Source organism: Saccostrea echinata, unplaced genomic scaffold (genome assembly GCF_033153115.1).
Source record: "Saccostrea echinata isolate AGI-Se365-2 ecotype Australia unplaced genomic scaffold, CSIRO_AGI_Sech_v1 ptg000056l, whole genome shotgun sequence".
In the NCBI taxonomy this organism is placed as follows: Eukaryota; Metazoa; Mollusca; class Bivalvia; order Ostreida; family Ostreidae; genus Saccostrea; species Saccostrea echinata.
Window position 1 is genome coordinate 6,121,655 of NW_026889805.1, and position 19,240 is coordinate 6,140,894.

The following is a 19,240-nucleotide window of genomic DNA, read 5'->3' on the forward strand; positions in this document are numbered from 1 at the left end:
GACTCTTTTGATATTGATTTATATAGGAACAAATTTTTAAAGGTATAACAATGCCTTTTGTTGGCATTTTACATTTTTTCAACTTCTCAAAAATCATTAAACCAATATCAACTTAACTTGACATAAAGAATCCTTTGATGGAGATTCAAGTTTGTTGAAACAGTCATGCCCCCTCCCAAAGAGAAGTAAAAAAATAATAAATTATAGAATAATCTTAATATGTTAGCATTCTCATTTAGAGTAGATTAATATTTGGTCTAATATCTTGCCTCAGGACTAGGGTGGGGCCACAGTGGAGGATAAAATTGAAATTATCACAGAAAAAATCTGTCTTCTGAAGAACTTTATGAGTACAGAGGATAGAGTCAGGAAATAGATAAAAAGTAGAAGCATATGATATTTGTTTCTGAGTTGATAATTTTTTGATGATTGATGTTCATGATTTATTGGAGAATAATGTCCTCAGCATTTCTTTGATCTCAACAATATAACTGTAGTAGAATAGAAGACAAAGCTTTAAGGCATATAGGGAAACATATATATCTAAAAATCTTCTCAAAAGCAACAGGTCCACAATTAGTCAAATTATATGGAAGTTCTAATGTCCCATGGATTCACGTTTGCTTACATCATGGTCCTTGGGACTTGGGTTGAACAACAACAGGAATAAAAATTAAATTTTACATTGGATTTTATGTAGAAATCTTAACAAATGTCCTTCTACAGAACAGCAAGGTATAAACAGTCAAACTTATATAATAGCAGGGTTTGACACTGGTAGCCCACTAACCCAATACAATGAAAATTGAAGTCGGTCTACTAAACTAGTATGTTTGCTCTACAGAACTAATGACATTTGATATACATGTACATGTACCACACAGTCACTGAAAGCAGTTGTAAAGACTTATTCAAGAAATTAATAGCATATTCTGAATTTTTTGTGAGTTTAAAATACTGTTTGAATTGTTGCTGTCAAATGAGACTGTCAAACTTTGTTATGGCCTTACTTATTGTTTTCATCCAATCTATCAGTAAATCTTGCTTGCATCTTCATCATTTAAGTGTTTGAAACTAATTTCTTAGAACAAAGGATAAAAGAGGACACTGCAATTATCTGGGGTAAATGTCTCATGATTGGTTACAGAGGAGGCCAGGACAGAGTGCGATTCTGGGAAATGTCACCACATCTGTGTAACATCTCCTACTGGAGCCACCTGTAAATGCAATCCTGGATTCCATAAACTGAAGAACCACACATGCATAGGTACTGTGTATGAAATTTGTAATTGTATTAAAGAAAACCACAGCTAAAGATTCAATCTGCTACTGTTTATTTTAATTGAAAGAAAAGTGTTTCAAATAATGTGCTCATTATGACAGCAAGTTTTGCCCTCTCCACTTTTTTAAAGAATATGAGACTTTATAATTCATCAAATGTTATAATTAAAAAAAAAAAAATAAGAAATCACTTAGTATATAAATTCTGCTTGCAATATCATAAGATATGCAGTACAAAGTATAGTGTTACAGATACTGATGAATGTGAGGACAATGAACCACCATTGTGCAGTCATGTATGTCGGAACACTCCTGGTGGTTACGCATGCTCCTGTTACCATGGTTACAGGCTCACAGACGAAGGGAAGTGCAGGGTTGAAGGTAAAAATCTGATATGCTTATCTTAAAGGGTATTTATCATGTTTCTGATGTTTTTTTAAAATTGAATATATTTATATTCTTGTTACATATTATTATCATTTTATCATTTAATAGCATGAAAAAGTCATAATTAGGAGAGGAAAAAAATGCCAAAAATTAAGAGTCCTTGCAGTAAAAATCTTCACTAATTAGATAGCATGTCTAAATGACAGTAAAATGTCATTTGTCAATTCTTAAGACTAAATGCATCAAACAGATCTGGCATTAAACAATTTCCTATACAGTATGGATAGTGGAAACTGTAACATTGAGGATAATTCTTTGGCAATGGTCATGTGTCCATCAGTCTGTCTGTCTGTAAACAATTTTCAAAACACTACTCCTCCAACAGTTTAATTTCAATATAACTTGATACATAAGTAGATTACACTAAGATACATAATTCTGTGTATCAGTTTTTTGATTTCAATGAACAGTGTTGTCATGGTTACTAAAAATAGAGATTTCTTGGAAATACTTTCAAAACCCTACTCCTCTTACAGTTTTAGTCTGATTTCAGTATAACTTGGCACACAAGTAGACTACACAAGATACAATAATTCTCTATCAATTTTAGCTCACCTGAGCTGAAAGCTCAAGTGAGCTTTTCTGATCACCCGTCGTCCGTCTGTAAACTTAGTGGAATTTTTCTATGGAGAATTATTTTTCACCAACAACCAGAAATATTTTTTAACATAACAACTGGACCAAGCGATTTTAATTTTCTAGCAAAAAATTTTATTAATAAAATTATGATTTAATTTAGCATCTTTACTTTTTATATCAAAATTTTTTGAAATATTGTGATAAAAATCATTTAAGTTTATAAAACTAATTTAATTACTGTAAACCAACTATTATTCATGATTTGTTAGCCATAATTGATCCTTGACTATTTATTTTCCCAATCAAGGAAACATTCTTTATAAATACAGAATTAAATACTTAGTGATTGGTTTGCCATTGGAGATATTTATGAATAGAAGAAGGTTTCAATGCTTGCAGATATTTCTCAGATGTAAATAAAAGCTGCTTTACAGTTGTCAATAGTTTTAAATTTTAAAGAAAATTTATGTACAAGTACTTTTTGTTCATCAATGAACAGCTGTGTATTTCATCTTGTTTCATTAGTTATGTTAATGTCAGCTTTATTATATCCAGGATCTCCTCCTGTCTTTCTACTGGCTCATGATGGTGAAATCCGTGGGTATGAAGTGTTTCAGAATAGATCATTACCTGTCCTCACAGAAGATGCTAAATTGTATGCAAAAGATCAAGATGACATCAAAAGTATGGGTGAGTCAGTATTTTTATGTGAAGTGTCAGAGTACATTTTGCCCGAAATTCATAAAAAATTTATACATGTGAAAAAAAAGTTCAAAAACACCAAGTGAATTAATTCCTTTAATTTCAATAATGTTTTTTTTCATTTGTTAGCTTTAGGACCAAATCAGGTGCTGTATTTCAGTGACACGGGTCATCAGAAGATTTATTCCTCTGACTTGAATGGGGACTGGAAGGCACACAAACATGAAGTTATTAACATGGGTAGGACTATATTGCATCAGATTTTAGGACCTACTCAGCAGGTGCCCTATAGTGATCAGTCTGTCTATCCATTCCTCTGTCCATCCTATTTCATTTGTTCAGAGTATATCGATCATCTCTTCTTTGGCTCAGTCAAGCTCAAACTTCACCCATAGAATGCATGTGGGTAGAGGCTATGCAGTGATTTCTAGATCAAATGTCAAGATCAAAAAACAGATATATCTCTTTGTAAATTCCTTGTCTGGAGCATTTTTCCCCTTGACCCAGTTGGGTTCATACATCACCCATAGAGTACCTGTGGTTAGAGGTTGTGTTGACCTTGAAACAGTTTTCAAGGTCCAAGGTCAAGATAAAAATCTCTTTTTGTAAATCCTTATCTAGAGCCTATTTTCTCTCCCTTTGGCCCTTTGCTCAAACTCCACTCATAGATTGCCTGTGGGTAGAGGATGTAACGGAGTGTCCTTGAGCCAAGTTTCTAGGTAAGTGTTCAAGAGCTGCACCTCCTTAATCTCTTAAGAATATAATAGCTATAATGTTTACCTACATACAGGGACCTGTCTTGATGATGAATTTACAACTCATCAATAACTCGACGATCTTTAACCACAGAAAATAAAACTAGGCTTAAGATAGAAAGAAATAAGATACTGAACAAGAGGAATATAATTCAATGTGTTAATTTTCTCTATATGTGCACTCTGACTCAATAGATCTGAAATCACGAAACTGTTAATAATAATATTTAAATTTATATATTTAAAGGTCAACACATACAAGTGAAAAAATTACATGTTTATATTTGCACAGATTCGGAAACCAAAAATTAAGTTCCATAGAGAAAATATGAAAAATTGTACAAATTTTCATTTAGTGGACCTAATAAGCTCTTTAAAAGAGCAAGAACAAAATAGTGTAATGGGATAAATGCTTCATTTTTGTGTATTGAAAAAAAACAAGTCATAACTACACTTAGTTATACAGAGGAAGTAGAGCCATCACTGAAATCAAGAAATGAAGCAATGATTTTTTTTCCAGGCCTGAAGAACCCTGAGGGAATTGAAGTGGACTGGACTACTGGACATCTGTATGTAGCGGACAGTGGTAGGGGGGAAATTTTGGCCTGTCTGGGGGACGGGGAGATGTGCACTAGTGTGGTATCTTACATTCATCATCCCAAAGCTCTAGTTATTGACCAGAAAAACAGGTAAAGGAATGTATTTATTTCATATCAAAGAATTGCTTCCTATGTTTGATTATTTTGGAATTTTTAATTTTACTTAAACTCATTACTTTACTAATATTTTTTAAAACCCACAATACTCTTATTATTTCATATTGTCTATGGCACTTATTTTATTGACATCATAATTTGGACACAAAACTTAAGTAATTAAGACCTGATTATAACCATTTACATATGATAGCAGGGCTTTGAAACTTTTTCTTTATCATGAAATATTGTTGAGAGCAGAAGAAAGTCATAAAAAGCAGAAGTACTTTTATTTCAAAATTCAATGGTTTCAAACACATTTGTTTGTCGAATGTTATACTAGATGTTATACTGGACTGCTGTCTGTTTTCTGCTGCTTCCTGTGTCCCTATCTTAGTGGGGATTAGGGACTTTTCTTTCGTCTATTTCCTTCATAGCTTCTTCCATTTCATCCTCATTTTCTTGGTCATATTCCCCACTATCTTCAGGGCTATACTGGCACCACTTTGGACACTTCTTTCCCAGGCAGAGCAGTATGGATATTTTATTTACAAAATGGTGGCAGTTGTTTGTGTAGAAACCGTAATTGCCAAACTTGTCTACATAGTGTTTGATGCAGCTTTTGATACAACCCCTACTTAGTCTTGTGTAACCTGCTGGACGTTTTTCTTTTGTCATGGTACACACATTGCCGAGGTTTGGGTAGTCGTATTTAACAAGAGCAGCATCACGTCCAACACGGTTTCCAAATTCTAGGTACATACCATCAATATAGATCCAACGATGGGAGAACTTAAAAGTAAATCTGCTTGGAGGTGTGCGACGATCTCGATTAATTCGTCTGACTCCAAAGTTCATGCAGGCTAAGTCAGTTTCTCCAAAATAATATGGCATTGTATCCTCTGTAAGCAAATTAGCATATTGAGAATTCACAGTTTGCCTAATTCATGTTACTGTATAAAAATATACTTTATTTTTAATCCAAAAAACAAAGGAGAATTTTCAAAGATTATAAATGTTTTTGTAATCATTGTAGCAATTATTTCTACTTTTTATAATTTGGCATACAAGAAAACTGTAAGGATTGTACACAGGTCACCTGTGTGACTCAGGTTAACTTTTGCTATCCCTTTTCATCCTTGGTCTTCTTTTCTCAATTTTGACTTATCCAAAAGATTGGGTCCTCACTTTTTTTAAAATTTATGTTTAGCTAAGTTTCAAAGAAATTATTCAAGATATTTTTATCAAACTTCATATGCTGACCCATACTGATAAAGCTATTCAAATGCATCAACATTTTATGACCTTTACTTTTCCTTTGACCTTGACCTCACTTTTCTTAAATTTGTATTTAGCTCAGTTTCAAAAAACTATTCAAGATCTTTTTTATGTAAGCTTAAGCACTGATGCATAATTTGGTGAGAATTTTTCAACTGTGTCCAATTTTTTTTTTTACCTTGACTTTCCCAATGACCTTTGACTTTACTATTTATTGTGTATATAACTCAGTTTTAAACAAAGTATTCAAGATATTTTCATCAAACTTCTTACAACAATCAAAAAACTAATATATTGCAATATCATTTCACTAAAGCAGAAGAGTATCAAGTTTATAATATGGCATTTTCCACAATATATCCTCTAGCTTTACTTACTTCTCTTGGGACATGCTCGGCTGTTTCCTCGTGTTGGATAAACCCCAAAGATAGCACTTTCAGTGATAGAAGTGGTTATATAAACAAGAACCACTGTTATAAAGACCTGCCAATAATAGAAAAATACTTACTTTCTACCAAATAAAAACAGACCTCTTTAATGGCAAAGAGTTTGATAACCTTGTATGACCGACGATTAGCTAGGGGGTGTCCACAATGTGGCTTGAACCTACAACCCTCAGATTAAAATCCAACGCTCTACTGCCTGGGTTAAAGGGTTATCCCACTAGCTAGTGCTAGTAGGAGTGTGGCCTCACTATTTACAATACATAGCCACGTTTTTAATTCTGTTACATTTGTATCTCTTTTCCCTTAAGGTGTTTCCCCTTAGAAAAATACATCGTTTTTGAAAAAAGAGTAAAAGATGTAAAAGAGTAAAAAAAGAAAGGTCTGGGAATTTTTACTGAATTAGGTTAAAAATTAGGATTTTTAGGAAGTAGTAGTTATTTTGTTGTAATGTATTTATCCCTAACTTTTCTGAAATAATACCTTTTTTTTTATCTTTACTTTGCATCAATAATAGGTAATGTTACTATTGAATTGGTTTTTCAAAGCAATCTTTAAAATGTGAAAAATTTTCACTTTTGTTTATTGAACATGTATAGGTTGAATTGAAAAAAAAAATAGTGAAAAACAGTAGAAAAAATAGAATCTTTAAGATTAACAATTTTCATTGAAATTTAAAGACTGAATATGATGAATGTTTTACTTAATTTTTAAAGGAAAGACCACAGCTGTGTTTAATATAGTATTCTTGTTTTGTTTAGTTTTTTTTTTTTTTCAAACAAGAACAGAAGAGATTTTTTTCAGTTTAATATATTATAATTCTACCACTTACCCTCATAGTAGTCTCTGTCGTGTTTTATCCTGGTCCGTGTTTTATCCTTGTCTGTCAGAGACAGTCTAATGGAGGACTGCTTACTCATTAGATGAAATATTCGGAGTCTCTTAATTTGAATTCAGACAGATGATTATCTGTTACATATGGCTTTTTATGGGGCCATCTGATGTAAACATTTGGTGGGAGTGAAGTGAAAATGGACACTGTGTCGGTGCATTGCATATCCTGGGGTACACTTTAGCTCGATAGGATATCAACATTTATGCTTCATTTAGGTACAATAATGTTGCAATTCCAGAAATATTTTTAAAGTGACAGTTATATTGCAGAAATTGTGATACACTTCTAATATTTGAAGCACTGATTTTTATGCCCCCATATCGAAGAGTTGGGTGTATATAGTTTTTGCCCTGTCCGTCCGTCTGTCTGTTTGTCTGCAAAAAAATTAACATTGCCCATAACTTTTTGATTGGTAAGAGCTATGGCTTTCATATTTCACATGTGTATTCCTTGTGACAAGACCTTTCTTTTAGTACCATCATATTTGACCTTTTGACCGTGACCTTGGAGTTTGACCCAGTTTTGCAAAATTTTACCGAACTTTAACCTTGGCCATAACTTTTGAATAATTGGTGCTAGGGCTTTCATACTTCACATGTGTAATCCTTGTGGCAAAACCTTCCTTTGGATTCCAACAACTTTGACCCTTTGACCTTGACCTAGAACTTGGACCTACTTTTGAAAAACTTTAACGCCATATATTTTGAACAGTTTGTGCTAGGGCTTTCAGATTTAGTATTTCTATTCCTTGTGACAAGACCTTCCTTTGGATACCAACAATAGTAATCCATTGACCTTGACCCTGGAGTTTGACCTACTTCTGAAAAACTTTAACCTTGGCCATAACTTTTGAATGGTTGGTGCTACGGCTTTCGTATTTCACATGTGTATTTCTTGTGAGAATTCCTTTCCTTGAGCACTATTTATTTTGACCATTTGACATTGAACTTGATGTTTGAGTTCTTTTGTTAAACTTTAACCATTTCCATATCTATTCAATGGTTGCTGCTTTGGCTTCTATATTTCACAGGTATATTTCTTAAGACAAGACCTTACTTTGGGTACCAACATATATTGATTGCATTTGAGAAAGGTTAACCTTTGCTATAAGTTGCCATACGGTGGCATCAGTGTTTTACAAACACATCTTGTTTCCAATATATTCTGGTGTCTCACAGGCAATTAATTTTTTTTCCTTGAACACTCTAGTAAATAAGGTAGCATGGCCATTTATTTTAACATGTGCCACATTTTGTTGAAACAGTTTGTCAAAAATACCATATGTCTTAGGCAATATTTTCTCAAAATTTCAATAAAGTATAATTAAAAAAATCAAACTAATTTTGCAATATTTATTTCATTATTCATTCCATATGAATATGAGACACAAGTTGTAGACAGTACTTGATACAGCTGACATATGCCTCACTCTCAGGAATCTCACATTGTTATAGAATTCTTCTCATACACCATTGAGGACAAATTACTGCTTCACACATGACTTTGGAAATTTTGTTTACAAAATGGTGACAGTTGTTTGTGTACACATGGTAGTTGCCATATTTCTCGGTATAGTTTTCCACACATCCTATGACACACTCAAGACTCAGTCTACTGAAGCCAGCAGGCTGTGGCTCAATCTTCAAGGGACAGACATCACCAAGATTTGGATGGTCAAATTTAATTTTTGCTGCATCCTTCCCTATTCTGTTGCCAAACTCCAAGTATGTTCCTGCATAGTAGATCCATCGGTGAGTGGGGTTGAAAGTGAATCGACTGGGTGCATTTCTCCGCATTATTGGAGTTTTTCTGTGTAAACCATACCTCATACACATGAGGTCAGTTGTACCAAAATAATAAGGAATGGAGCCAGCTGTGGAAATCAATAAAAGTTTCATATGAGAATTGCAGATAGAACTTTAAAAAAATTTATACATTTTTTGCCTTGCCATGCATGAGGCAGAGGCATTTATGGCCACTTGAATCCATCGGATTTGACCCTGGATTCAGTGGACTGGAGTGGATACACTGGAAAATCATAGTCTCACTGATGAACATTTATAATCCCTTTATTTTTTAAAAAGAATTTCTGGACCTTGCTCCCTCAAGATTTCATATATCAACAGACATCTCCATCCATTCCCCCTCCACTGAGGTGCCTCTGGATCCACCTCTTATTTTTGATGCTATATTTATAAAGTATAACACATTAATTTTGGAAGAACAAGAAATGAGTGAATTTAGTAAGAAAATGACTTACGGACAGGAGGGCAGTGTGAAGCATCTCCTCTTGGTAGACCAAACAGTATTCCATAAGACTGAGTGACCCATGATAAAATGCCAAGGCTGACTACTGTCTAAAAAGGAAAAGTATTGGGTATAATGTCATCTCTGTGAATGTAATTTAAATTCAAGACATGTGGTCCCTCTTGATCTATCAAAGGTTAAAGGTTAGAATCAGTTATGACATAGATCCATTATAGGCAGTAAAAAGAATATTGCTGTAGTCTGTTTCTTTTAAAAAACAATAAATGAAACTTGTATATTGTAAAGTGGTGAAAACTGAAACAGAATATAACTTTTTTTATTTATCATATCTCCAAATGCTATTAAATATGTACAGCTTTAATTCCTAGCTGTATTTCCTTTAATGATTTAATCAATTGACAATCACATGATAGTATCACTAGCATTACCTAAACTCCCTGGACATTATAATTTGCTGAACACCAAAAAATAAGAGTTCTAAACACTTTCATGGGGGTAAAAGTGATTTACAGAGAGTTAAGGAGAAAGAATTATTACAATACATTAGTGAATTTTTTTTCTTGGCATATCTTACTGAACATAAGAAAAAATTGCTGTAGTGACCTTCCTGTTCAGCAGGAGCCAGTAACCCATGAAGAGAAAGTGGGGATCCTTTAACTAGATAAAAGAACCCCCTCCTAAACCTTGAAAAAGAATTACAAGAGAAACAAAAGCACAGAAAATATCTTTATACCTGAAGGTATAATGGTAAATATTTCCTTTTTAAACCACAAAACATGACAAAAGTAGATGAAAAATTGTTAATTTCATAAATAATCGTGTAAAAAATGACTTACTATGATTTTCGGTTGCATTGCTGCATGGAGATAGTGATTCAGATAGAATAAGACAATCAGACATCTAAGGTTAATAAAAAGGAAGCATTCAATCAGTACCTGGTTTATTTGCAAGCTTCTTTAAATTGCTGGAGGTGAATTTGTACATATGTTTCTTTAAGTTCTTATTTCATGAAGAAAGTGATAAGATCTATTTTAGTCTATAAACAGAGGGGTTGAAGACATTTATTTGTCACATGCAAGAAACATTTTGTTGAAACTAAAGTTGTGATGTGTCACTAATGATACCGTTAGTTCTGGCAGATGTGAACTAAATTTATATGACATACTTTAAAATGAACAGAAATATATGGTTTTTGAAATTTCAGATGGTTTAGAATATACTTTGTCACCCTGTAAAATCATTTCACAATCATACATCAATTACTTTAATACATTTTGCAAAAGCAGAAAATAGTTATAATTAGAACACTTAGTTTTAGTATTTATGGTCATTTTAAATTTTGACATAATTTGATGTAAAAGTGTTTTCTTAAAGTGTTGTCCAAGCCCATCTCTAGCTATTTGATTAATTAATTTTTTTTTTTTGGGGGGGGGGGGGCATATATTTATCCAGAAAGAGTGAAATACTTTGGAGATTACTGTAGGTTATTTTCAAATCTTTATGATAATAATAACCATGTTAAGTATATACAGTTGAACTTTGGTATCTTGAACACTGATATCTCGGAATACCATGGATGTGTCGAAGTGATTTGGAAGTCCCAACCCCTTATTCTTTAAGTATTTTACCCCGGATGTCTCGAATCCTCAGATATCTTGAAGTTTTTTCTTGGTCCCATTGGGTTCGAGATAACAAGGTTTGATTGTAGCTCCAGTTATTCTTTGAATAAGAGGTGCTATCTATGGTGAATTCACCATGCAGCTTTTTTTCCTTTGCTGCCAGAATATGGCTGAAATACTGCCATCTCGGTATTAATTAAACAACAAATAATCATCCTATTCCTTTGTAAATCAGTAGCATCTTCATTTCTGTATTGAGGATAATTATGTAATTGGTGACTAATCAGTTGTTAAACAAGTAAATTGATTAATATACTAACTGATGCAAAAACCTCATTGATAATCTACTATTATTATTCAGCTATGAACATTGATGTAAATAATATCTCTATCCTGTTTTGTAGACAACTCTACTGGTCTGATGTTGAAGACCCTCCCAAGATAAAGAGGGCCAATCTGGATGGCAGTGGGACAGTGACCTTTCTTTCTGACCATGTAGGATACGCTAGTGTAATGATCCTGGACTACATATCAGAGCGCCTGTTCTGGGTGGACAAGCTATCCCCCAAACTGGAGAGTGTCCATTTAGATGGCTCAAACAGACAGGTCTGATGCTCTTAATTGGTATATTACAAAAAGAGTATTAATTGGGAAATATAATCTGTATAATAAATGTAGATTTTGTTTTTTCTCAGGCTAAGACTCCTTGGTGATACATGTAAGAACAGATTTGATCTGTCCCAGTGTTATGCTCTTGGCTTATATGTACAGATCTGTTTGAAGTGAAGCTCTCTTGCATCCTAAGGCCTCAGAATATTTCAACCAAAAAGTAGGTCACATTGACCTACTTTTTGAATTTCATGGCTATAATTAAATATATCAGATACTTATTAATATAGAATCATCAAAGTTTGTCAGTTGATGCATTTTGAGCCCTCAAAGTGTGTCAATCAAAAAGCAAGTCACAGTGACCTACTTTTTAAATTTCATGGCTATATTTATATATTTCAGATAGAAATTGGCTAAGAATCATCAAACTAAGTTAAAACTAAATATTTCAAATAATGAGAATCGGTGAATCATTAAGCTTTTTTTTGCCCCTGCCATGAAATGGCCAGGTACAGAGTGTTACCCTGTTTTGTCATTCTGTCATTCCGTCATCATTCACTTTCCGCTCATTGTATATGCAACAGTTGCACACATTTAACTCAAATTTGGATGGATATGTCATAGGAATAAGCAGGTCAAGTTCAATTTGGTCATGGTCCAATGATTTTGACAGAATTATCCCTCTTGAACTTAGAAAAAAGAAGAAAATTTTCAGTTTCTGCTCACTAACTTTTGTAGGGATGTATGTATAAGGTTGAAATTACATATGCAGGTATTTTATCAGAAAATACAGTTTAATTTTGAATTTAGTCATGGTCCGATGATTTTTGACAGAGTTATCCCTCTTGAACCTTGAAAAAAATGAGAAATTTTCAGTTTCCGCTCTCTAACTTTAATGTAGGGATGTATGTATAAGGTTGAAATTGCATATGAAGGTATTTTATCAGAAAATACGGGTCAAGTTTGAATACAAATTTAAAACTAAATATTGTATTTGAAATTTTGCCTGCTTGCGGGGGTATTTGTGGCGTTATAATGACACATCTAGTTTAGTTAATGCATCTTGGGTCCTTGGAGTATTTCAACCAAAGAATGGGTCACAGTGACCTTCTTTTGGAATTTTAAGGCAGTATCTAAATATTTTGGATAAAAAGAGGCGTAGAATCACTAAACTTTGTCAGTTGATGCATCTTGGATCATTGGAGACTATATCATTCAGCCAAAATGTTGGTCACAATAACCTACTCTTTGAATTTTATGGCTATATTAAATTATTTCAGATACTAGTTGGCTTACTATCATCAAAACTCTAGAGTCACAGAGTAAGGAGGTGATCCTTACATAATGGGTTTGAATCCACTGTGGGACATGGAGACCAGTCCTTCAGATGAGATTGTATAAACCGAGGTCCTGTGTTCCAGTAGGTGTAAGCACGAAAAAGATCCCTCATTGCTCAATGGCCCTGAGTGCCAAGCATAGGTTAAAATTGAGTAACCAGTTACTTTTCCAATTGAGTACCCAGTTTTCCTCATAGTTTCCATATCAATAATTTATCTCATCCTCTACTTATTGGTGGATATAAAACACAAATGTACTGTATATGAACTTTGCCAGTTGATGCATCTTAAGTTCTTAGTTTGTGTGTTAACCAAAAATTAGGACATGGTGACCTAATTTTTGAATTTCAAGGCTTTATCTAAATGTATAGGATACAAAGAGGCTTAAAATAGAAGTGATAGATCAGCAATTCAAGGGATTTGGGCCTCTTGTATGTGTATGTGCCTTGTGACTTATTTGTACAGATTTTGTCTATTTGCAGTGTAGGCCTGTTGGCTTATATGTACAGATTTTGCCTACTCCCAGTGTAGATCTCCTAGCTTGTATGTACACATTTGACTATTAAATGAACTTAGTGTACAGGGTTGTATTTACAGATTTTGCCTGTTTACAATCTAAGGAACCCAGTCAGTATAGCTGTGTTTGAAGACAGAATTTACTGGACTGACCTTGGCTGGCGTGCACTCTTTTCTGCAAATAAGTTCACAGGCCATGACATTCAGCATGAAATCTCTGGTCTACAAGGACATGCTGTTATACTGGTTATGCATCCAGCTCTTCAGAATTCAAATCTTATTAGTAAGTGAGTTTACCTTATCAGTTTTCATGCCCAACCATGAATATGGACAGGGAATATAATATTTGTCATATCCGTCCTTCTAATCTGTTCTTTCACCTGTCCATCTGTAACATTTTGTCCTTAGTTCACTTTCAAAGAAACTGTTCAAGATAGTTAAGCAAAAATTCATACACTGATTTACAGTAAAACTTGTCTATTCCAGATGTTGTGTATTGTGAAATTTTGCCGTTTATGATGTATGTAAATTTAAAGACCCTTTCATTGAATTCAGTTGTTTAAAATGTTGTTTAATTTGGAATTTTTCTATTCTATGGAACCATCGATGTTGGGATTAGACAAGTTTCACTGTATATATATTGATAAGAGCTATTCAACTGTTGATATTATATTACCTTGACCTTCCTTATGACCTTGACCTCATTGTTTCTTATTTTGCATTAAGTAGGGTTAAAAAGAAGCTATGCATAATATTTTATCAAAGCTCATACAATGATATATATAATGGTGTGGACTATTCAACTGTCATAATTTTCTGAAGTTGACTTTACCTATGACCTTTACAATTTGTCATTTTGCATTCAGCTTTGTTTAAGAAATGATTCCAAGATATATTCATTAAATTTAATACAAAGATACAAATTGGTAAGATAATTCAACTGTGTCTTAATTTCTGTTCAAATTATTTTCATTAAACTTCATAAAAAGATACAAATTGATTAGAGCTATAATTCAACTTTGTCAAATATTTTTTACCTTGATCTTCTGTATTATAACCTTAACTTTCACCATAAATTGTCTTGTATTTAGCAGTTTAGACGAAACTGTTCTTGATATTTTGATCAAACTACATGCACCAGTAAAAATTGATGAGAGCAATTCAACTGTGTCATTATTTTCTTACCTTGACCTCACTAATGACCTTGACCTCACTATTCCTTCCTTGCATTTGCCTAATTTTGCATTGTGTATTTTCATCCAAATTTGTATATTGATACAAATTGGTGAGTACAATTCAAGTGTGTCAAAAAATTTGACCTTGAATTTTACATTTTTTCTTCATATTGCTCATAGTTCATGTTTAATTCCAAAAAGGATTTCTTCAGAAAAATTCATTCATTGATAATCTGTGTAAGATCATTTGTACTATACATACTTAAGAGATCATTTATAAAGAACAAGGTTCACTTAGGGTCTTTTTGGCCCAGTGAATTTCTGAAAAATCAGAAATGCTCAGTTTTAGTTGAAAATGCATTAAATTCACTTGAACCCTTGGTAACTGCATATCAATTAAAAATGACATAATTTTCTCTCTAGTCCATGTATTACAACATCATGAATTGCATCATTTTCCTCAAATCTTGAAAATTTCTTTAGAAATGGATAAAAATGTAAGTTTCTTTAGAATATTTTACATAGCCCCTAACCTCTGATCTAAAATGTTTAATTATATAATGAAAGAACTTTTTAAGAAAATTCTAATCCATGAAAAAATTTTTGGATTGCAGGGTGGGTTCATCTTTTAATTATTAGTTGAAGATGCTCAAATTCACTCATCTTCTTCAAAATTCAAGAACATTGCAGGTTCACAAAGTCTGTTTTTCAATACTGGGACTCTCAGGGAAATTTTTTGTATTGGAAATGAAAGCACTAAGTCTCTCCTTTATTTTGATGTTCTAAATGGGACATTGGGACTTGGTCAGTTAATTGGTTATATGGACAGGGCCATTTTATGGAGTTAGTGAACCTACCTCTGTTAAATATGACATAAACTTGAAACAATGAAACTTTATTTAGCTATGGGATAATATTTGGAATGAGTCAATCTCCAACCAGAGGAGGAGGGTACGTTTCTCTTTCACTGTTGCGACACAATGTTCCTTGGCCAGGGCATTCATATCCTATAGACATATTTCTCGTTATTTTATCTTTCAATCTTATAATAGTTTGTCATCGATTTAGAAGATAAAGCCAAATTAAGAATATTAACCCATCTCTTTGATGACCCTTAATTCTATCTGTAAAATCTGGATTTTGTTATATTGGTAGAAATATCAGAAATGTGAAAAAGAAAAAGAACAATATTTGCAAACATTATTTGATAAACATTTTGAAATATGTATATGCCTGTTTATTTTTAGGAGATACCTGCTCTGGGATAAAATGTTCCCACATGTGTTTGCCAACAAGTGATGGACATCGGTGCATGTGTCCTCAGGACATGCATCTGGAAAGTAATAATATCACCTGTCAAAGTTAGTTCAACTTCTACTTAATGTTTTGGTGTTATCATCAGAGGGTTTTATATTCATAATCAGATATGATTATAAAATTGTAGTCTTGTATACTTATAGTATTTAACAAAAGTTGTAGCATATTGCCTTAGTCATTATCCTCAATGCCATATACATGTAGATATTTTGAACCCCTTTTTCCACTAGTGTGTCTGTTCATCGGTGTATATGTCAAACTTTTCATTGTTTCTTTGTGTACTTGTATAATAAATGTTCTAAGAGATCGTAGATTTCAAGTGATGAAAAGATATTGCATCATACAACATTTGGAATGTTGCTATGCCTCTGTTTATAGGCCTCGGTCAATACATATATATATATATATATATTCAAATATGCTTTTGAATTTTATTTTGGATATATCATAACATGGATTGAAGGATCAATATTAATTTTCATGGTATCAAAATACTGCCAATCTTTATTTTTATCCCTGGATGATTTTCAGTAAGTTTAGATGTGCCCAGAATTTACCTTGGAGCAAAGAAAGAAATTCTTCAATTCCCCCTGTCTTCTGTTGGTTACCAAGACAGCCAAGTCAGGACTGTGATTGGTGGAGATATCAACACTGTTCCAGCAATGAGTATTTGTCCAAAGCATCAAGTACTGGTGTACAGTGACATCACACGTGATGTCATAGCTAGCATCAACATCTCCGTGGATAGTGGATTTTCTCGGTCAGTCATTTACATTAGATATCCTAAAGAGATGCAACTTTATTTGTCTCCTTCTTGTCAACCATTCTTTAAATTGCATTTCTTTCTTCAATGTATAAATGGTTTAAAGTCACCTGACTGAAACACTACAGTTGAATAGTAATGTTCTGGAATTGATTCACTTTTTAGTTAGATATTATTATCCTTCAACCCTAAATTTTTAGTTTAATCTGTAAATTTTTCAGTGAAAGTATTATATATTCCAAACATCTTCAAGCAGTTGAGAAGTTAGAAGTGGACCCAGTAACAGGAAATATTTTTTGGATTGATGTTGGAGAAGTATGTCTCATTTGTTACTTTTTAATCATATCAAGGCCATCAGAACACGGGGGTATGGTGGGTGTAATCTCCCCCACCCCAAATGAACACTAAGATATCATTTTTAAGACAAATGCATTATTCATCCTTTTAAAGTATGCTGCTAGATTTTCTTTAATTTGTGAAAAAATAACTTCAAGGATTCACCAGAACCCACTAAAGTGGTATCTATTTATAAAAAAAATTCTGGTCCAGAAAGGGGGCGACCCCTCCTAGACCCTCTTCCACACCCTATTTCCAGAAATCTGGAGATGGCCTTGCAATTGCCATTGTAGTTGTTATTTCTCTCAGGTTTGAGTTAGCCTCCATAATTATTTGTACCATTGTTCAATATTTATATATGTCTATGATCATAATGATAAACGAATTTAGAAATATATACATGAATAGCATTTTTTCATATTTTTGGCCTGTAATAAAATAGATCTTTACTTTTGCATATATTTTTTAAAGAAAACAATACAAATTGTGATTCATTATGATAAATGTTTGAAGAAATATATACTTTTTTTCATGCTGCATATTTTTGATCTAGTATAAAAAACTTATGCATAATTGTTTTGCAGAAAACAGTAGAAGTTGCAAGTCTGAGTGGAAAATATCGCAAAGCACTGCTATCATCAGACCAGATAATTCAGAGGCCCACATCCATAGCTATTGATTCTTCACAAGGGTTTGTTGCTTATTTTTGTCCCCCGCTTTTGCAAAAGTGAGTGGACATTAAATCTCATTTGTTTCTCAGCGAATCCGTCTGTCAATCTGTCTGTCAGTCTCTCCATCTGTCTGTCTGTCACAAAAACTTTAACCTTGGTTGAATGAGAGAAGGTAGGGCTTTCATATTTAACAAGTTCATATCCTGTATTAAGAAGTTTCCAAAAGTGCTATGATATTTGACACCTTGACCTTCCATTTTGATGTTTTTTGATGTTTGATGTTCAAAAATTTTATCTGCTGCTAACTTTTGAAGAAGAGAAGAAAGAGTATTCATATTTGACATGTGCTTTACCTGTTTCAAGATCTCTCCAAATGTACTCTGTTTTTTGACCTTGTGACCCTGACCTTTAAGTTTAAACTACAGTCTTTTTCATTCTTTATGCCCCGCCATGAATATGGCCAGGGCATATAGTTTGTCATAGTTGTCTTCCGTCCATGTGTCCTTCTGTCCTTCCATATGTCCTTCCGTCGCGCTTTGTGTTTAGCTCAGTTTCAAAGAAAGTATTCAAGATATTTTTATCAACTTTATATGTTGATAGATATTGATAAGGGCCATTCAACTGCATCAACATTTTTTGAATTTGACCTTTTCTTTGACCTTTACTTCAGTTTTCTTTAATTAGTCTTTAGCTCAGTTTTAAAGAAACAATTCAAGATAGTGTAATCAAACTTCATATGTTGATAGATATTGATGAGAGCTAGCTATTCAACTGCATCAACATTTTTTGACCTTGACCTTTCCTTTGACCTTGACCTCACTTTTCTTTAATTAGTCTTTAGCTTTGACCTTGTCCTCACTCTTCTTAAAGTAATGTTTAGCTCAGTTTTAAATAAACTATTCAAGATATTTTTATCAAACTTAATATGCCCATATGTTTTAGTGAGAGCTATTCAACTGCATCAAAAACTTTTGACCTTGCACTTTCCTGTGACCTTGACCTCACTTTTCTTTAATTTGTATTTTGCTTGGTTTTAAAGAAACCATTTAAGATATTTTTATGTAAGCTTATGCACTTATACATAATTTGGTGAGAATTTATCATTTATATCCATTTTTTTAGATTTCAATTTCAATTTAAAAAAAAACTATTCTCAACCAACTTCATACACTAATACAAATTTTCATGTTGCATTACTAATATACACTTGGCGGGGCATTCATGTCTTTTGGACATATTTCTAGTTTTACATTGGCAATAACTTTTGAATGAAAGAAGATAGTGCTTTTATATTTTACATTTATGTTATCTATGACAACATCTTTTAGAAAGGTAAATCGTTTATGACTTCATGACCTTGACCTAGAACTGTGAAGAACACACAAACAGGACAGTTACAATATGACAATAAGTAATTGTCTCCTAACCACTAAGACACCAAAAGCGGTGAACCACAGTTTTTTTGAATTAGCTTGTTACTTGTTATGATTATTTATATAGAGTCTATATAGCTACATATTAAAAATTATTTCTGGAATTTTTTTTTTTTTTTTG

General features: G+C 33.0%; 3 protein-coding genes across 3 annotated transcripts in view; 1 reads left to right on the forward strand and 2 right to left on the reverse strand.

Annotated features, from left to right (window-relative positions):
• LOC133173555 (vitellogenin receptor-like) overlaps positions 1-19,240 on the forward strand; it is a 56,041-nt gene that overhangs the window by 4,245 nt on the left and 32,556 nt on the right. Inside the window, exons 5-15 of the mRNA XM_061308538.1 lie at positions 1,148-1,267; positions 1,534-1,662; positions 2,863-2,997; positions 3,139-3,249; positions 4,285-4,453; positions 11,367-11,568; positions 13,506-13,707; positions 15,847-15,960; positions 16,448-16,676; positions 16,901-16,994; positions 17,600-17,706. Of these exons, the coding sequence (XP_061164522.1) occupies positions 1,148-1,267; positions 1,534-1,662; positions 2,863-2,997; positions 3,139-3,249; positions 4,285-4,453; positions 11,367-11,568; positions 13,506-13,707; positions 15,847-15,960; positions 16,448-16,676; positions 16,901-16,994; positions 17,600-17,706 (1,612 nt within the window). The remainder of the gene's footprint in view (positions 1-1,147; positions 1,268-1,533; positions 1,663-2,862; positions 2,998-3,138; positions 3,250-4,284; positions 4,454-11,366; positions 11,569-13,505; positions 13,708-15,846; positions 15,961-16,447; positions 16,677-16,900; positions 16,995-17,599; positions 17,707-19,240) is intronic.
• LOC133173302 (uncharacterized) lies at positions 4,731-7,069 on the reverse strand. The gene is made up of 3 exons (XM_061308293.1): positions 7,013-7,069; positions 6,115-6,220; positions 4,731-5,361 (listed from the first exon to the last, which is right to left on the reverse strand). The coding sequence occupies exons 1-3, from the start codon at positions 7,016-7,018 to the stop codon at positions 4,853-4,855; spliced, it is 621 nt and encodes a 206-aa protein (XP_061164277.1). The 5' UTR covers positions 7,019-7,069; the 3' UTR covers positions 4,731-4,852.
• On the reverse strand, positions 8,414-11,147 carry LOC133173467 (uncharacterized). Its single transcript, XM_061308452.1, has 3 exons — positions 11,142-11,147; positions 9,336-9,432; positions 8,414-8,948 (listed from the first exon to the last, which is right to left on the reverse strand). Exons 1-3 carry the CDS (start codon positions 11,145-11,147, stop codon positions 8,524-8,526), a joined length of 528 nt encoding a protein of 175 aa, XP_061164436.1. The 3' UTR covers positions 8,414-8,523.